We start from the raw sequence: 13,104 nt of genomic DNA on the forward strand, positions 1-13,104 counted from the left end.
ATTAGTATCTGTATATATTCCATCAGAAACTCTGGATACAATTTCATCTTATTTTTATTCTGATGTCAATAGAAATGATGCTACGGATTGTTTTCAATCTGAAATGTCTGGTAAATAAAACTTTTCACATGATGAACTAAAATTTTTGGTGAGAGATTTGGGCCTCCAAATGATTATTCAGTAATTTTGGGGTAAATAAAATAATAAATATATCTAAGTAAGAGAATTTTTCCATTTTGTGAAATATGCTAAGGTGATAAAAATAATATTTTCGAAATCTGTGTAGCTGAACTGTTGAAATCAAAATCAATTTATGATGTTTAAATTCTCAGCCCTGTTTAATTATTTTAATATTTTTGTTTCCATTTTTTTCATTATGCTTATAATTCTGTTTAGTGTTATTCATTACGTTTGCGCATTTCTTTTAATTTAGACTTTTAGGTCTGAGTTGTTCATATTGCACGTTACTCATAATATGATTATCATTATATTTTTCACATGAGTCATAAATTTGTAAATCAGTAGAAGTTTTGCTAAATTTCAAGAATCTATTAAGAAAACGTCTTCATTCGGAAAGGATCTTTCTCATCATTGATGATCAAACCCTTACTGACGTTATTTCTCAGCCTTAACGTGGTAACCAGCCAGATGTAGAAAAGCGTATTGCCTGAGGAAGGTGTACGTCTGGCTCACAGACTAGCGGGCCTGGCATGGCCAAGCGCGTTAAGGCGTGCGCTTCGTAATCTGAGGGTCGCGGGTTCGCGCCCAAGTCGCGCCAAACATGCTCGCCCTCCCAGCCGTGGGGGCGTTATAATGTGACGGTCAATCCCACTTTTCGTTGGTAGAAGAGTAGCCCAAAAGTTGGCGGTGGGTGGTGATGACTAGCTGCCTTCTCTCTAGTCTTACACTGCTAAATTAGGGACGGCTAGCACAAATAGCCCTCGAGTAGCTTTGTGCGAAATTCCGAAAACAAACAAACAAACACAGACTAGCTTGACGTAATTATAAATATTTTCTTCACAATAGTCTTTCTTCTTAAGTTATTTTGTAAATCTTCTCTGGCCACTGGGTTAAGGAGCTGGACTTGCATTCATAGGGTCGCTGGTTCGATCTTCCGTCAAATAAAAATTTTTCACCTTTTCGGCTGTGGTGTTGCTATAATATTACGGGAAATGTACATGTACTTTATGTGTTACTTTTTGTCATTTTACCATTTTTTATTCGCCGATATGAAACAAGAGGTTGAGTAAATGGCCCAAACATATTATTTTACAATTGTGGTAATTTTTTGTAAAGAAACAAAGGTAATACTTTACAGAATTTTTGAAAAAGCGTTTTACGTGCATTTTAGAACGAAACTTCAGGAGAAAAAACAAAACATGGGCTCCGCCTGAAGTTTGCAGCGCTTGTGTTGAACAGTTGTGATAGCGCATTAAAGATAATAAAACATCGTTGCCTGTTATATGTGTAACAACGGCTCGTATGGGCTGAAAAATTTTTTTTACGTACAACAGCGAACAACGTTTCGACCTTCTTCAGTCACCGTTAGGTTCACAAAGAAAGAAAGAGATAACTGACCGCGCTAATTTAGAGAGCCTTACTTGTGCAACAACTCAAGCCTAAAATAAACCAATACAAAGAGACACATTTATACCTATATTAATAAATATATCCAACATCTAAGCACGCCCTCTACACTCCTACACAAAATTACACAACCCCCTTTAAACACGTGGTCACCTATCAGTCAGTTACATCTTTTCTCTTTGTGAACCTGACAATGACAGAAAAGGTCGAACGTTGTTCTCACCTCTGTATAAAAATTTTTTCAACCAATACCAGCCGTTTTTACATATATATTTTTATCTACAAGTGGATTTTCTCGTCATTACGAATTGTTGCCTATTGGAATTAGAAACTCCTAGAACTCATGGCGATTACTGCTATTTTGTTTATGTAACATGCAAGCCTACACAATAATTGCTTTGGGAACCGATATATCCAGAGACTCTAAATACAGTCTTATCTGATTTTTACATTTAATTACATCTAAGTAAGAGTTTCCTTTTTCCATTTCGTAAAATATTCTTATGTGATAAAAAATATTATTCTTAAAATCTGTGTAGCTGAATAATTGAAACCAAAGTAAATTTTATGAAGCTTATATTATCAGGTATTTTTAATTATGCATAATGTTTTTATCTTTTTTTCAGTATTTAGTATTATTCATTACATTTGTGGATTTCGTTCAGTTTAGGCTTTTATATCTGTTTTGTTCATATTGCACTTAACTCATTATATGGTTATCGTTATATTTTCCATATTAGTCGTAAATTTGGAAAGTAGTAGAAGTGTTGCTAAATTTCAAGAATTCATTAAGAAAAAGTCTTCCTACGATAAGGCCCTCTATTGTCATTCATGGTCAAACCTTTTCTGACCTCATTTCTCAGCCTTCACCTCATAACTAGTCAGATGCAGAAAAACGTTTTGCCTAAGGAAGGTGTACATTCAGTTCTCAGAATAGCTTGATATAATTTTAAATATTTTTCTTTACAATAGTCTTCTTTCTTAAGTACTCTTATCATCCTTATCGGGCCACTGTGTTGGGGTGCTGGAATTGTAATCAGATGGTCGTGAGTTCGATTTTTCATCAAATCAAACATTCTCGCTCTTTCAGCCGTGGTGTTGCTATTATATTACTGGAAATCCCATTTTTCATTGGTAAACGTGTTTCCCAAGTAGAGACCCGTGAATGATGATGACTAGGGGCCGGCCAACGTGTTAAGGCATGCGACTCGTAATCTGAGGGTCGCGAGTTCGTATCCCCGTTGCATCAAACATGCTCGCCCTTTCAGCCGTGGAGGCGTTATAATGTAATGGTCAATCTCACTATTCGTTGGTAAAAGAGTAGCCAAAGAGTTAGCGGTGAGTGGTGATGACTAGCTGCCTTCCCTCTAGTCTTACACTGCTAAATTAGGAACGGCTAGCACAGATAGCCCTCGAGTAGCTTTGTGCGAAATTCAAAACACAAACAAACAGACTAGGGACCTTACCTCCAACCCTTCACTGCCAACTTACAGACGGTTAATGCAGTCAGTGCTCGCGTAACTTTGCGCGAAATTAAAACAAAAACAAACAAACAATATTTCTCTAAACGTCAATTGTCTCCTAATCCATATTTTTAGAAATTTTAACTTCTCCATCATTATTCAAAGAATTAAACCACTGTTTATTATTTCTGCTTCCTGTCCCATACACGGCATCTTCATGATTACTTTTAATACATTTTGAAGTTTATCAATACGTATTTAAACTATAATACACTCTGTAAAAAATTTCTGGGTATTATCTCTTCGATTTTTATAATTATAATATTCTTACTTTATATCTTATAGCTACTACCCTTGTATCTGAGGTAAACTTCGTTTTTACCCCTTTAACACGTAACAAACCGAGAACAAAAATTTATCTTTACCATAACGAATTTCAAATACAGTATTTTCATACTTGTCCACTCATAATAAAGTTTCACATTTTTAAGGCTAATCATTATATTTGATGCTACACAGCTATATCTGTTTTTTTTAATGGTGTCTTAAACCTTTCCCAGAATATTAACTTTGTCATCTATTTGTTTTTATATATCTGAAAAAATACTGGGATATTTCCATCAAGAAAGATAAAAGAAAGGGATAAGTTGAAAAACTGTGGCCAATGCATAGCCAACCCAGGACATTTTCCTTCTTCCGTACTTGACTGAAGAAAGACGACCAAAGGGCAACAAAAGGGCAGTGGAGAACTAAGGTTAAGTGATTTCAGGGTTAGTAGAGAGCTAAGTAATTCGGTATAAATAGTGCAGTTCATGAACTGCGTAGCTTCTATGTGATCTGGGACAAGAGAAATGTCATAAACTTCGGTATTGAACACATAAACTACAGAGAGGATTCTGTGTGTAAAATCTGATCCATAACCAACCATGTCAGTGACCGGATTTTGAACCAGCTGTATAGATGGATAAGAAATGATAGTTCCAAAGATGTATAGAATATACAATATTGTACTTCCAATAAGATGTATCCACCTTTTTATATAACTCAAAGAAAGGTCAAATTTGGGGATGGCAATTAGCCACAGTGAGATGGGCTGATAAGTGAACATAGTATTGCTATCGAAAGAAAGAATCAATTCATCCAACTGCACCTGGATACGAAGGTCAAAAGGAACAGACGCAGACCATCTATTCTGAAATAAAGCACGGCCCTCTGTTAAAGGAAAACAGAACTCCAGGTGGGATGCTGTGGTGTGAATCGAAGTTTTTAAGCATACAGTAAAGACAGTTGCAAACGGCAGAAGTGGAGGAGGTATAGTGTACAAACTGTGCAAAAGCCACATGTGTAGGGCCGATGCTCCTAATGGTAAAAAGGGTCCAAGATCATCAAGGTCTAGGTCCTGGCAGAGCCATCGAACAGAGACCTATAGTCTAGTTTCGATCGAATGAAGGCACGATAGCTTTTAAGTATAGAAAATCAATCCCTCCTTAAGAGGTGGAAGAGGTGAATGGAGAAGGTTCGTTTCCCTTGAACACTTGAATCGTAGCTGCTTGGTGTATGGAATAAGGGTGAGCTTACAATCAAAGAAAAGATCCAATAACTTCTTCTCAGCGACCACAGGAAACACAATTTCTCTGAGACAAAGCTTGGAATCAGTTAAAATACCCCATTGAACCTCATGCTGAATGACTGGCGTGAAACCTGAAAGTCGTCGACACATAGACCTCTCACATGTGTTGGAGGAGTTGTCCAATGATGGCATTAATCTTTATAATCAAAAGTGTAACGCTCAATAAACAGACCTGAGGGACCGAAGTTCCTATGTAAAAGAACTGAAAAGGTTCGAACTCGGAATCGACAGTCCAAGAAAATGTATAATAAAAATGTGCAAATGGCTACCCAACGACTATGAGTGGAGATCGCATAGGATGCTATACTTCCACGTAGCATTATACACTTTCTCTATCTCAAGAAATATAGAAACAAGATGTTGTCGCATGAGAAAGGCTTCCCCCATTGACACTTGAAGTGGAAATAGGTGGTCCACTGTGTAGTACTGTCGTTAAAACCCACAATGGATGGACAAAAGAAGGTTGTGTGATTCCAGGAAGCAATCAAAACAAGCATTAATTATCCTTTCCAAGATATTACGGAGGCAGCTTGTCAAAGCAATTGGACGATTGTTTGAAGGAATGTTGGGATCCTTCCGAGTATTAGGAAAAAGGAAGACAATAGCTTCGTGCGAAGCATCAGGAAAACATTCTCCTATCAGATCCAGTTAAAAACATTCAGAATTATAACAAGAAAGGCAAGAGAAAAATGGCACAGTATCTTATTGTGAATATCATTAGGTCTGACTGATGTGGTATTAGACCAATGAAGATCAAGATTTAGCTTCACCAGCATAAAGAGGCGATTATACTTATAGATCAGCGCAAAAGAAAAGAAGTGATTGCTCTGCCTGTGACATGATAGCAAAGAAGGTAGAGGATGAAGGAGAAGTGCTAGCTCGACTAAAAAAGCTTTCGTTGGAGAGTATAGGCGTTGCTATGGGCATAAGGAAGTTCATGGTCATTAGAAAGCAAGATTGAAATATGGAAGAAAAACATTCTTCACTGACCTTTCGAATCTTGACTCATATGACTTTAGAACTTATGGTAGAAGAGATACTAGCTATGAATTTAATCCAAGATTCCTTATGACTTAAACGTCCTACCACCAAAGCATGTGCACAGGTTTGCTGAAGAGCAATGGGGGTAATTTCTCAGAAAAGTATACCAGACCCGTTTATGAGCCTTCCATGACGTGTTGTAGGTTGGAAAATATTTTAGGGTTTAAGAAAAACACTGGACAATACACTCAGTCATTGCTGTTACACAGTAATTTATCGATAGGTTACAGACGACTGCAAGATAATGTTCAGAAAGTGCAGAGAAAGAGGATTAGTTCGCCTGGTCTACCTTTCATTGATGCACACTGGTCAGGTGGCTTCAGCCATATTTAGTCTATCTCATAAATATAGGAAAAAGATCACTGCCTCATAGGTATCTGTCAACTCTCCAAGAAAAGTAAGAGAAACGCGAAGGAGAGCTGATAGCAAGATCAATAGCAGTAAATCACTGACTAGGTGCATGAAAATAAGTTTAAGAACCAGTATTGTTTTGTTTTCGACTATATTACTTCTGTTTATTACAAGGTCTATCGACCTCATTAGATCCTGGCCTGGGTCGAATGGACAGGTCTCTTTTGACAGGTGAAGCCAGTGACTGAAGAGTCAAAGAAGAAGATGAACCGAGGAAACACCCAAACATGAAGTCACAGGGATAGGACCCAAGCAGTCTCTGGAGGAATTAACGGTGATAGAAATGGAAGTAGACGTAAGTTCGTCAACCCTTTTAACCATGGAGGGCAAATGACTCTTCACATTTTTGCATACGACTCTGCTGGAGGCACAGAGAGATATGTCTGCACTCCCACTGCAGCAATGGATATGTCTTAGATGGAGTGGAGCCAATAACCACAGAGCATTTGGATAAGAGATATTGTTTATGGTCTTGAAGTGTTGCACATCTTTCTCTTCTACTCACCCAAGGCAAGTAATAGCGTATGAGGAATGGTAAGCACTACAGTTAACACAGTGTTGTTCTAGTTGACGCTTGTATGCTACCGTATTTGCATGTGGAGATTCGGCTTATCATAGAAACGCCCTGGAGATACCAGCTAGGATCTCCGTCTCATGGATGTTCTTTAAATCCCTCTCTGAAAGAATTCAAAATTTTCATAGGGAATAATCGAGAGGGGTATATCCCCAATCCCCTAATATTTCAAGAGAAATTTGGTATTTTGTGATGAAAATGTTTCTACCAACACATCTCCAGAGCGTAACTTCTTTGCTGACTTGAAGGAGCTAGCAAGCCATTTGAATCTCCTTTGAAGTAAACGTAGAAACTGAAGCTGATCTTAATTTACTTATAAAATAGAGTCGTCCATGCATGTTCGTTTACCGATAATTGTTTTGAATTGTTTTCATTTTTATTTATTTTTTCAGGTTTGGGGTATCCATAATAAAGAGTGTACATTTCAGTGCCCACTGACGACACTCACCATGGAGTTCTACTAAAGGAAGCTCTACTGTGACAAACAAGAATATTGCAGGAATTTCAGGGTATCGTGAGCATTATACCGAAACAACAGGATCACAGACAATATCCACAACACCCGTTGAGAACGTCCAAAACACTCATACTCGGTTGATTGTTGCCCAAATGGATAAGACGTTTGACCCTGTGAGGGTCATCCCAGATTTCCCGTTAAAAAATTCAAAGTCAAAGTGGTGTGTTGGGTTTGGACCCTTCAACCACCAGGATCCTCTTCTCCCCATTTACGATTCGCAACGCACAGCAAACACATGGCTGGATGTTTAGATCTTAGAGGAGGTAAACTTTCAGGATGTCGAAAGGATAAAGAACAAACTAATAATCGTATATTATTCCAATAAATAACTGTACTCAGTATTTATCAGTGTACAGCCCAGTAATGTCACTTCAATCACAATTTGTTATTCCTAACTATTTAATTTTTTATTGACTGAAATACAATAGTTTAAGAGTAATCTTGATATGCCTCTTTCTTGTTTCTGTTGACTGAGTTTATTTATTTCATGAAAACAATGAAGCACAGTATTCAGGTAAGTTGGGATGCGCCATGTGTTTCACATTCTGTAACTTAAACAATACGTTGTGAAACTCATTGTCTTAATGTTTAGATTCATCTTTGAAATAAAATGTATACAATGATGTATTGAGATGTTATTATGTACTTGTATTTAGTTATTGAAATTAAAGTGATCTACATAGCTCACTTTTTCTTTCAGACAAATGAAGTTCTAAGTGTCTAAACAAATTTATTATAAATTTTATTTTAAACGTAAATGTTTAAATAGGATTATTGTTCACTATATATTATTTTCGTCCACAGGACGTCGAAAAACATATTCCGGCTATTCACATGTGGAAGAACCCTTATGGTGAATTCGTAAAATTGGCAAAAGAGTGTGGCTTTCACCCCATTACCATTACTTCAGGTTCTGCATTTCATGTTTACGGTAAAAAACAAGTACTGGGTAATTGCTGTTCATTAACATTGAATTGAACTTTTTGTATATATATATATTTTTTTTATTTCTCAACATATAACCCAGCTTAAAGTATATTTGTTCTTTATCTAATATTTTGCTGCATTATTAACTGTTTTAATTATAATTGTATTGACAAGTAGGTAAAGTACAGATATTATATATGTTATAATGTTTTCTGGTGTTGCCAACTCTTATCTTTTTGTACATTTTGTACAGATTTTCCAAACAAGAGCAATTTACATTATAAAGCAAAAATTTATGATCATATACATAAAATGTTGTTAAAATATTTGCATAGATACTTGATCCTGTGATTTATAGAAATATATCTAGTAGTATGATGGATGATAATTTTATTGTAAGATATATCTTAAGATATTTTTGGCTACAAAGTGTTTGATATATTATATGTTAGGCCCACTAGTAAATATAGAGTTTAGTAAACGTTACAGAAGAAATAATTTAATATTGTTACATGGACTGGACTTCATTTTTAGAAAATAATATAACAGAATTCTTGAACCTTATGGAATGTATTAAAATTGATGTTGGAAGTTGAAATATTTTGATAGAAAATTTAAAAATCTCCTACTTCAAGCAATTAGCGAATTAAATAATTAACAGAAGTTCAAGAGGCAACAGAAGAAACTTGAAAGAATAATTAAAACAAAGGTATTGCATAGATAAAAAAATTATTAAAACAAATAACGATGATTGGTGCAATGACTAGTGAACCTATTGTAAATATACAGAAGGGTTAAAAGTATAAGGTTGAAGATATAACAGGAAACTTGAGGATGTACAAAGAAATCAATGACAGAATGAAACCTTTAGAAATATAAAGATAAATCGAGCCAATCGTCAGCATTTCCCTACGATTTCCAATTTAAAAGAGCATTTAGTATTAAGCATGAAATGAGAGAACCATGTAGTATACTTATTTTTACTATTGTTCTGTCATCTATTATATCAAGACGTTTCTCAATAGCTATGGCTGCAAAAATCATGTTTCAAAATTTATTTAGACAGTACAAGAAACCTTACAAACCTAGATATCAGACTACGTATGTTAAGGAATTATTATGAAGTACATGACAGTTACTACCCTCGAAGTGTTCAGAAGAAGTGAAATTCTTATTGTAGGGCACCTGCTTTAGCGTATATAATAAGTTTTGCTGTTAAAACTCTTAAGACCACGATAAACAAACAAACTATAAAATTTGAGTTAAAAGTGGTAGAACATTTTAAGACAATTAAATGTATGATCAGTATTTTCACATCAAAGAACAAGATGTAGAAAGCCCAATGTCACACATTCATAAAAAATTTCTGGGAATGCTGAAGCATTTATCCAAAAGACCATGTATTAATTAAATATGGAAACACAATGTAAAAAGGTTAACAAAAGATAATGAAGATAATTAACCTAAACTACTAGATAGAACAATTAATAATGATAAAAAACTAATGTGTCCAAAACTCAACTGAAAAATGAAAACGTGCAGAATTGCTATAATGGCAATACCACTCACTTCATGTATCCTAAAGGCAAACGTTACTGGACACAATGGTGTTCATTATACGTCAAAGGGAACTTATATCAGAAATAAGAATATACTAGGAGACAGAATAAGTGACTATAGTTTATATGTCTACAGTTCCCATATTCCGAAGCACATTTTAATCTCAACAACCTATAAATGAGTGGACAGTCAGGTGTTAGGATCTTATTGAATAAAATAACTAAGTAAAAGAACCTTGGATATCTACAAAGAAATGTTGAGCACAAAGTTCCACTATAGAAACCGCATTGACAATGTAAAAGATATGCCGTTATACGTTAATCTTAATATCTACGCTTGTTTCAGCATTTATTCTGACATATATTGTTGTCGGTGTTTTGCGCAAGTCCTGCCGGTTCTTGGATTCTATGGAAGATTTTTGAGAGTAAGAATCAACAATATATATTTCATGAAAATTATGGCGAGTTTTTCAACATTGTTAAAACCTTCTAAAGATAAAATTTACCGTGAGAAAAAATATATCATAAGACTATTTCATCAAATGAACTGAAACATATGCTGTTCCTAACCAGGAAACAAAACCTATGAAGGAAACTCGTCAATGAACGCTTTTCAATTTGTACTGTGCGAATGAAACTACACTCAACTCAAGGTTGGAACTTGCAAGGTTGGAATAAAGCAATGGCGAGAGTAAAAGGGACAAGAAATGGTCGCATCTGCATAATACAACTTCATGAAAGAAAACCACTAAAAAACTTCGTAAATGGACAGTTCTGTGTATTGGTTGTGTATTAGGCATATCTATATTTTACAATCCAAGAAGGGAAAATGTTGTAAGGTTTATAATTTAATAATTTTATTTAGATTTTTTGAGGGTGCATGACTTACTATTCACAAATTTAGTGAAGGCGAATAATCTAGAAAGTTCCTAAGTATGTAGATATATTAGAGGTTTATATATATATATATATATGTTACTAAACATAATAAATCAGTTACTTAATGGTAATTCAAATAGTTTATAAGTACAGTGAGAGTTATTGCATTTATTAGAGACATTCAAATAACAGACTTTGCGTGCATTCATTTATAGCAAAACCACACTGGGCTATCTGCTATTTTTAGTGTATTTAACTGAAGGATTATAGTCAAATATGTTTAGGTAGATTTAAATCAATGTAGTCTATAAAAACGTCATTCAATAAAAATGTATTAGTCATTGTTAGGTAAACTGTCCTTGATATTAGTTTTAACAAATAATCTAAATTAACTACTAACTACAAAAAATACAATGATATAAAGTTAGTTTCTTTTTAACTTAACGTGTTTTCATATTTAATAACTTCTTTACTTCTAGAATTCTATGAAACAATTTTGTCTAAAGAAATAGACAAACAGTTACAGTTTGGTTGGCAAAACACAGATAGCCCGTTGTGTAGCTTTGTGCTTAATTCAGATGAATAACAGGTAAGTTATAAAGCAAATAACTAAACAGCAATGTTACAAGTGAATTAAAGGTTTGATGATGCTGTGACAATTATATAACAATACAAGAAAATAACAAAAGATCCGGACGATTCAAAGTTGGGTACGCAGTAATTATAGGAATATTCTTAACTTAAAAATCGTAAAGTTCCTGAAGAACTCACAAAAATATTCAGTAAATAATTTAGTATGAAATGATTTGGATATTGACTATTTTGATAAGAACTTTGGATATTTTAACGATTATATACTCTTCAAAAAAAGAAACGCAAAAGGTAAAATATGGGACAAATAGTTAACAAGTTTATTCTGGGTAGTTCTGTATGACATGTGTGAAACTTTGCACATTCACTGCTGAACATCCAAAGTCTGCAAAGGCAAAGTCCACGCTCACTAGGTGATATTTAACGTCACTCAACGTCAATAACGAGTATGCCCCCCATGAGCATCAATAACTGCTTGATATCTCCTGCCCATAGAAGCGATGAGATGACGAATCACATCCCGTGGAATGGCTATCCATTCAGCCTGCAAAGCTGCTGCAAGCTGAGGTAGAGTCTGCGGTTGAGGTTGTCGCCGTCGCAAACGTCGGTCCAACTTGTCCCAAAGATGTTCGATGGGGTTTAAATCTGGTAATCTGGAGGGCCAGAGTAAAACGTTGATGTTGTGGTGTCTCAAGAAGACAGTGGTGAGTCGGGCTGTGTGAGGACGGGCGTTGTCATGTTTAAAAACGTCGTTGACGTTCACCATGATGACTGGCACATGGGGGCTTAGAATCTCGTCGGTTGCGTACGGTCTGATCGGAAATCCTACGCAGCCCTGGTATGGTTGAGGCAGTAGATCTGCAGTGGTGGTCCTATCCCGAAGGTGACGTAACCGGATGTTGCGATCTTGTGCGGGCGTGGTCACACGAGGTCTGCCAGATCGTGGACGGTCACGAGTTGATCCATGTTGTTGGTGACGATTCCATAGCCTTGTGATGGTGCTTTGGTGGACATTCACAGCTCTGGCAACATCTGATCGAGATTCGCCTGCTTCCAAGCGACCAATGGCGTTGTTGCCTTGTGCTTCAGTCAGTCTTGGCGTAACTGTATTGCGTGTCGATGGCTTAACACTGAGCTATGGAAATCGAGAACCCGTCACTTTTATATGAATTTTTCACAAGTTGCACTTGCAGAACATGCAGATCTCTCAAACAAATTTATTGGACACGCATGCGTTTTGGCGAAAAATCCGATGTTTTCCTCCGTTTTCAAAGTTCACAACTTTTATTGTTATTTTGGTCTGACAATCAGTGCCTTAACACGTGTAACATCACATACTCTGAGCTTGTAATGTTATTACATATATTTCTCTTTAAAATAACAAAAATATCCCTTTTGCGTTTCTTTTTTTGAAGAGTATATAATCTAGACAGAAATCCAACTCATTAAAGGAAATAGTAACTTCAAAATCATTTGTCTAAGTTGAGGAAAAGAGACAGTATACGAGTAAGATATATAGAATTTAACGTCAAATAGTTTTTACGACTATTTATTTTGCAACATGTTGTTGACATTCCTGGAACAAAGAATTGTTATGTCGTTACGTTTTGATCAGTTTACTCCAACAAGTCATATTTTCCATGTGAATGCTCACAGAATGTTTTCAGTTATCTAACTGACGTTTCCATACGTTTACCCTAAGCTCTGAGTTAGGCTTTTTATCTGTATCAAATTAATGAAATTTTCGAGTGGTTCACTGACAAGTCTGAAGGCTCATGCGCAAAAACCCAGTGTTTGGTACTTAAATAAAAGAAATAAATTCACTGATGAAAATATGATGTTAAAAGTAAACTGATGCTTTTAATTTATTTTTAATGATAACAAAAAATTAGATACTCATGTGTTTCAGATTTTGTTTTTTTTAC

The 13,104-nt window shown here is 35.4% G+C and overlaps 1 protein-coding gene across 6 annotated transcripts in view; it reads left to right on the forward strand.

The window, feature by feature from the left end:
• Positions 1-13,104, forward strand: part of LOC143236998 (juvenile hormone acid O-methyltransferase-like) — an 81,193-nt gene that overhangs the window by 28,517 nt on the left and 39,572 nt on the right. For 2 of the 6 annotated variants that reach the window (XM_076475781.1, XM_076475782.1), the window contains exon 1: positions 11,068-11,177. The exons of 1 other annotated variant lie outside the window; for it this stretch is intronic. In XM_076475781.1, coding sequence (XP_076331896.1) covers positions 11,167-11,177 — 11 coding nt within the window. In that variant the 5' untranslated portion in view covers positions 11,068-11,166. Of the gene's footprint in view, positions 1-7,098; positions 7,487-8,027; positions 8,173-11,067; positions 11,178-13,104 lie in introns of those variants that run through there. 3 more of the 6 variants (XM_076475785.1, XM_076475784.1, XM_076475783.1) reach the window with 3 other exon arrangements.

This window comes from Tachypleus tridentatus, chromosome 13, assembly GCF_004210375.1.
Source record: "Tachypleus tridentatus isolate NWPU-2018 chromosome 13, ASM421037v1, whole genome shotgun sequence".
Taxonomy (NCBI): Eukaryota; Metazoa; Arthropoda; class Merostomata; order Xiphosura; family Limulidae; genus Tachypleus; species Tachypleus tridentatus.